At 31.5% G+C, this 7,166-nt stretch overlaps 1 protein-coding gene across 1 annotated transcript; it reads right to left on the bottom strand.

Moving 5' to 3' along the window:
* Positions 1-836: 836 nt before the first annotated feature.
* Positions 837-4,906, bottom strand: LOC123723268. The gene is made up of 3 exons (XM_045685845.1): positions 4,724-4,906; positions 4,392-4,450; positions 837-1,163 (listed from the first exon to the last, which is right to left on the bottom strand). The coding sequence occupies exons 1-3, from the start codon at positions 4,880-4,882 to the stop codon at positions 878-880; spliced, it is 504 nt and encodes a 167-aa protein (XP_045541801.1). The 5' UTR covers positions 4,883-4,906; the 3' UTR covers positions 837-877.
* Between the last annotated feature and the right edge of the window lie 2,260 nt (positions 4,907-7,166).

The following is a 7,166-nucleotide window of genomic DNA, read 5'->3' as shown; positions in this document are numbered from 1 at the left end:
CTGGCTTTCCGCACTCGTAATGAAATATACTATAATGCATTCATACTTGTCTCTAATACTAATGTGTACATTCTATAAATATATAGTCAAATTACTATTTTAAACAAGTGTCGCCACATAAGTGTGAAATTAGTATGTATAATTTTGGTATGGTTAACTGTTAACGATTAACTTTAACTTGCGTTAAATTTTCGAGAATTTAACGCTTTAACGATTAACGAAGTTAATTTTTTAATTAACGAATTAACGATTAACGAAGTTAACTTTTCGATTAACTGTGCCCACCTGTGGTTATTAGATTATACTTTAGTGGTTAAAGGAAGAAAATAATATGGTAGAATTCAACATTCATTTATTTTGTCTTTGGTTCTTACATTAATAAAACGGTAACAATTCATCTACATTAATAAGTGGGTATAACATCTGCACTGGTGGGTATACTCTGCACAGTTGTAAGTACGACGAGGTCTTGGTTTGTAATTAAAATAAAACCTGAAAACAAAATAAAAATATTAATCAATGATAATAACAATTATTTTGTATATAGCTGTGAAAGAAGTCAAACTGGTATCAGTGTATATATGTGGAACTGTGTATAACTGTGGAAAAAACACTATCACTGGTGTGTAGTTCTAACCGTGGTATTCCAATGACCCCACACTTATAAAAAAATAAAATTATATTTCTTAGTTACTTTAATTCAAGGAAATGAAAGGGATGACAATATTTATTTCCTGTGAAGGTTTCGACATTGAAATCAATCAATGTTAAAGCTAACTATAGTAATAATAAATTCTAAGGTCTATTATCTAGTGGATGTGTTTCGTTACTGTAAAACACAATTCTCACCTAATGCTAATCTAATATGTAAAGAGAATCAGTGCCAGCCGTGCGACAGCGACTCGCTCTCCCATCCGTGATGCACCTCTTCGTGATGGTCGTGAACCGGGACGTACACCTGCTTCTCCACCTCCACCTTCTTGATGACAGGCACAGGCACGTGCTGCACGACGGGCACAGGCACGTGCTTGTAAACAGGCACCTCCTTGATCACGGGCACCTCCTTGATAACAGGTACGTGCACTGGTACATGCACTTTGGAGACGTGGTGATGGTGAATTGTATGGATCTTGTACGGCACGTGGATTGTCACATGCTTATGGCTGTTGAAAAAATATATATATTAACATACAGCACTTTTAAACCAAAGCTAGAAACTTACTATCAAAACTAACTAGGCTGTGTCTTTAATGAGGTATGACACAAATAACTAGTGGTAAATTAACTATTACACGATCATCGAGATCACTTGCAGTAATGTTATGATTATGTAAGTATATCGTGAGTACTGCTTGCAAATTACGTCACACCTAATGTTTGTAATTTGCCCCAGCGACGTTATCGAATATTTCCACTCATTTAATTTAATGTGATACGGTACAGTCTGGATTTTGTACTCTAAAATTAAAATTCTACCCTACAAGCCTAGGCAATATTGAAAATTGTATATACTTTTCCCTCTTTCAATAGTCACGATTCTGTAGTCGGATTTACATATATTATGTATAATACTGTTTTTTTATGTTAAGTCTTATATTACTATTTTTAATATACGAATAACAAATAATGAAACATATAGGTAATAGCAGTACTTCGTTAACGATATGGTGATTACTCTGATAATATAACTACATTACTCAGAAATGTAAGCTCCAAATGATGTAATTACGATGGTTACATGATTTATGTAAACCTCATGGCATATCATTCGAGGAAACTTGACATTTCCTTCACATTATCGGCGCAGTGAAAGTTGCATCGCAATTTATTCGCAGAACAACTGTGACTGGACATGCATTGTCGTCGACTTGGAGGTCGCTCAGGGTAAATTCATAAATTACTATCATTCAATAGCTTAAACTTAACGTCCATCAGATACTTTTGCGGATAAAAAAACTTTTTTATATTAAGAGTTTCAACCAATTTTTTGCAGTTATATTTTAACGCGTAATAGTCACTTGGAATCTGTCTAATATTGGTCTTTCACTAATACATATAAAAAAAGGATTATAGTCATATAATAAAAGATAGATTAGATTAATTGATTTAAATTCTAACAATAACGTGTAAATTATTTTTTGTAATTATATAAACTTTAGTTCCTGATGGTAGTCAATTAGTACTTTAAATATAATATTAATTGAATAAAAAAACATGGCAGCAACTAACGTTGAAAGAACTTTAATTGATTTAAAAACTCAACGTATGAATGGAAAATACCGTTAATTGATATAAATAAAAAAGTACCTAATTGTTTAAATAAAAACTATCATAACAAGTTTAATTGTTACGTCGTTAACGCTGCAGTTACATAGGCCTACTTTCATCCGTCCAGTTCGTGAATTTGATACGGGCCAGTCCAATTAATCCCGCTTACATAACAATATGTAACAAATACGATTGAAGTTTTGTTTCACCGTGTAAATCATACATATGGAAGAAAGTGGTACAAGTCCGTTTTAAATCGGAAGTCTCGACATCAATGTGTATTAGCGCTTGGCAAATTGTACAGCTTTTCAGTTTCGGCTCTAGGTTGAACTCCAATAGAGATATATAATTTTTGACATTCTATGTTAAAAAAATTATATTTTTTGCAAAACTGTAGCCAATCTTTAATTCTATTTCCAATTAAGTTTAGTTGGTCCGCTACAAATATAGTTAATTACTTTATGTGTATGTATTCTACTAGGAAATACTCTACAAAGGGTGTTACTATAAGTGAAGTAGAGTAAAACTATTATGCATTAGATAGCTTGCAACAAGACTTCCTTGAGTATCCATTACTCACGAACATTTCTGCTTGGTCTTTTTTACTAACATTGTTATAACATTATTCGCGTCACATTTATGTAAGTGTGAATTTTAAACAGCTCGTAAACGGTGCATATTAAGAGCGCGTACGCATCGTTTAAATTGCGACAACTCTTGTTTTTAATCTGCATTCGCAATACTTACGCTTTTGGTTACGTAAAATGTTTAACAGAGGCGGTAAGCATAAATAAAGCCATGTAGAACCTTTCACCAAGAGGACCATGGTAACAGGCGTAGACAGGAAATAATTATATGGGAATATGGTAAATAAAAATGTAATTGAAATTGACAAAAATGACTACCAGTAATTAAAAAAGAAACAAATATCGATATACGATATTTTTGTTTTGAAATAATTACAATCAATGATTACTTTCACTTTTAAAATGAACTTGCAAGGCGAGTCAGTGTGTCACATAGTGATAGTGATAACAAATAAAGCATTTTAGTTTTAACTTTCTTCGTAATTATGAATAATAGAAATACACAAAAGCTTGTAATTCAATTTTATTTTGAACTTCCTGTAATTCTGAATTACTACTTTTCTCACGGTTCTTTCCGGAAGACTACGAGTATAATACATGCATTATAAATTTTACTTCGCCTCCCACGGTTTACTAAAATGTCATGGATCAGAACCAACTGTGTACCAGCTATCAATGATATCAAAGATATACATACATTACATTTCTAAATTATTTTTGAATAATAAGATGAAAAAAGTAACATTGTTACAATTAAAAAAATCAACAACTTCAAAAGAAAATGAATAAATGTAATAAATTCTGTTAACTTTACTTAAATACGATAATGAAACATCCTATAATACGATCATCGCAAACATACTTTAAAACTCATTTGTTAATTCTAAATTTCTGCCAAAGATGTCATACAGATCAGCTATTAGGTAGCACCATAAAAACCCTTGGGCCTTGTAATTCTAAATACGAAATTCAATACACGAAAATGGAATATATTACAGAAAATTAAAAAGGGACACGTTGTGTCTTCGCAAAAGAAAATAGGAATCGGTTTATATATAACAAGTAACAACTTTTTATATAATTAATACTAAGCGATGCAACAATAAAAAGTAATGTGACAAAAAGCACTGAAGGAAATGAAATCATAAAATGCGGATGTTTGTTCTCAGCAAGTCAGACATGCGACAAACACTCCCTTTAATTTCTAGAAAGCTTTCTTTGACTGATTCATATTATTACATACTACGCGTTCCTTAACGTTCATACAAATAATAATTACTTAACAGACGTCACTTGACGTTTTTGTTGTTTATAATTGAATTTCAATATTTACTGTCACTTTACTTTTTTAGACAACAATTTTGTCAGCTCCTGTATTTTTGTTGACAAGCTTTTAAACCATTCACTATATTACACAATTATGGACCTCTTTTTTGTCACATGTACAATGAACGTATCCAATTACTTGTTATTTAATTGAAATGAAAAATGTTTGCAAAAAAAATAATAGTAAATTATAATAGTGTTAGTACTTACTGTCCGTATCCTCCAGGAGTGGGCACTGCAACCGTAACGGCAATCACGACGGCGAGAAGCTAGAAGAAATAAAATAACATTTTAGTTATCAAACGTTTTAAAAAAATAAAAAAATAAATAATAAACAAAGTAATAAAATTATTTCTAAATATACCTTTTAAAATACTATATCGTACCAAAATAAACTTTGAGTCGGATATTTAATCTAGTTAAATAAACTACCTAGTAATAATTGAATTAAATTATTTTATTTTTTATCAAATTAATTTTGTATTTGAAATAAGTTTAATGTTGTAAAGGGGATGTGTTTAATATGATTTCGTGAGACTTACAGCGAGTTTTGCGTACATCTTGCTTGTTTTGCTGGACTGACTGTGATACAGTAAACCTGCTGAGTCTTGCTGGCTTTCTGCTTGATCTAAACCTTCCACAAGCTTATATATGCGCCGAGCGTATGTCCGAGAATTACATAATACTGCCCCTTGGTTCATCCCTACTAACCCGTTTTACCCGACCAAATTGAAAAGGTGGGAGATATTTGAGCGTTGAATGTAGAAAGGTGCCGTGATCAAACTGGTGGGGCTATTCGGTAGCGGAGGATCTAGTTACGTCGTTCATAAGTTTATACGGACAGGTCTATAGAAGGTTGCAACTTCAACGTTGTGTTGAAAATATTTTTTTCGGTCATTCGTGATGGAAGATTTTGCAGTCAATTGAGATTTTTTATGTGTTTGGTAAATCAAGATTTTTTTTAGTTTTAAAGTAACGTTTCAAAATGTGCACCTATTAATTTAATAACATAATATCTTAATTACGATAAAACATCTCATTTTTATTTAGGCCTAACTTTGCTATAACTTCAACTATACCAGAATGCTGGTTTTTTAATGTAAAGGGGACGTTTTATTGCAATGCGATTTTGTTAAATTAATTATTTGTAAACATCTAAGCTTTGCGAAATATATTTTTACTAACTGCACTGCAAAACATTATACTTGTTGTTCAAGTTTTTTACTAATATGTATGTTTATTCAGAAGCGGATATATCCTGATATAGTTATGACTATTCACAAACCATAACCACTGTATATAAATTACTAACGTCATGGGGCCTGCTTGCACTACCAAATATAGTTTTACTGTACAAGGGCGCAGACAGGTATATTCGGAAATCTTGTGCTATAATAGATCTGTAATCTGCTACTACATCTGCGAACTAGTATAAATGCAGATGGCAATTACTAGCTGTTTTTGACGTTTAGAATATATATGTCATACTTATTTCACTTGCAATAATAGTTGGGAGTATTTCTTTCCAACGATACTCATAATAAAATCAAGATTAGTAAATTTCACTAGTGTTTTTTATAAGTTTAGTAGATGTTGTTCGAAAACTAATCTATCTATATATATAAAAGAAAGTCGTGTTAGTTACACTATTTATAACTCAAAAACGGCTGAATCGATTTGACTGAAAATTGGTGGGCAGGTAGCTTAGAACCAGGAAACGGACATAGGATAATTTTAGCCCGTTTTCTATTTTTTTATTCCGCGCGGACGGAGTCGCGGGTAAAAGCTTGTTATAAGATATTATGAAAATAAAAAATTAAAACAAGCTTGTTTATAAAATAAAATTTAATGTAGTTACTAATATTAAGGTTTTACATCTTTGGTAAACACCAACAGCATTAAGTATAAACTTTTGGCCTTAAATTCTAAACATATTGACAATAATGTTTTCGGGCGTATAAGAGTATAATTATTTATTGATGTCACACCCTTCTTGTCCTTTATGTTTAACATCACTCAAAACGCATTCTTCCTCGGTGCGTAATAGGGATAATCCAGTAGTCATTCGGGCTTATTTTAAAACTAATAACGAGTTAATAATCTTTTTCACCTTTTAATACAACACATGAATAATGTTGCATAAATATTTGTATCATACGATTTATTACAACTTAAAATTAACGTATAAAAATAATTTACGTAATAATGATATACTGGATAGTAAGTTGATGTGTTACTGATCTCTTTAATGCCAATTTACATTCAGTTCTTGTTACGATATGATATAATTTTATATAAAAATATAACTAAGTATATCGTTTGTGAAGTAAACTTTCGTAATATGGTGATATATTTTATATTTCCGGGCATAACAGTCTGGTATTATCTGTTGCTTTGCTGGTTTTTTACGGAAATACAATTCATGAGAAGTCTGCCCACGAAAAATAGAGCGTTCTCACATACTTGAAAAATTATTTACTTTCAAAAGGCGTCTCGATGGCTAGAATTCATATTTTATAATAAGACTAGTAATTTCCCGCGACTCTGTCCGCGCGGCATTAAAAAAACTTTATAAGTAGCCTATGTGTTCTTCCAGACTATGTTCTACAACCGTGCCAAATATCATCAAGATCCGTTGATCCCTTCTGTAGATACATTCAAACAAACATCCATCCATTCATCTATCTTAACATTCGCATTTATAACTTTAGTAAGAAGTAAAAAATAAGAAACATAATTTATTTAAGAACAATAACTTTTTTCTTAAAATCACTGCATGGCTTCTAATAAAAAGTAGTGCTGTCGCCACTTTTTCAAAGAGATTGCAAGGGACGATAGTGTTTTAAAAAAAAAGGTGTCGGCTTGACTTCGCTTCGCTTTTGAAAAAAAAGGTTGAATCCGAGCTGTAACTGGAATTTTACGGTACATTATTGTATAGTCCAATATAATAAGTTTAATTACGGGCACATTCTTGTGAAACTAAGT

The sequence above is a fragment of the Papilio machaon genome, chromosome W (assembly GCF_912999745.1).
Source record: "Papilio machaon chromosome W, ilPapMach1.1, whole genome shotgun sequence".
In the NCBI taxonomy this organism is placed as follows: domain Eukaryota; kingdom Metazoa; phylum Arthropoda; class Insecta; order Lepidoptera; family Papilionidae; genus Papilio; species Papilio machaon.
The sequence above is the reverse complement of the archived record's forward strand: the minus strand, read 5'-3'. Positions and strand labels throughout refer to the sequence as shown.

Bases quoted from the DNA above. Each gene is read 5' to 3' on its own strand.
- LOC123723268 (XM_045685845.1), bottom strand. From the start codon at position 4,882: ATGAACCAAGGGGCAGTATTATGTAATTCTCGGACATACGCTCGGCGC. The intron at 4,451-4,723 runs GTAAGTCTCACG...TATTTCTTCTAG, and splicing joins AGATGTACGCAAAACTCGCT to CTTCTCGCCGTCGTGATTGC. The intron at 1,164-4,391 runs GTAAGTACTAAC...TTTTTTCAACAG, and splicing joins ACTCCTGGAGGATACGGACA to CCATAAGCATGTGACAATCC.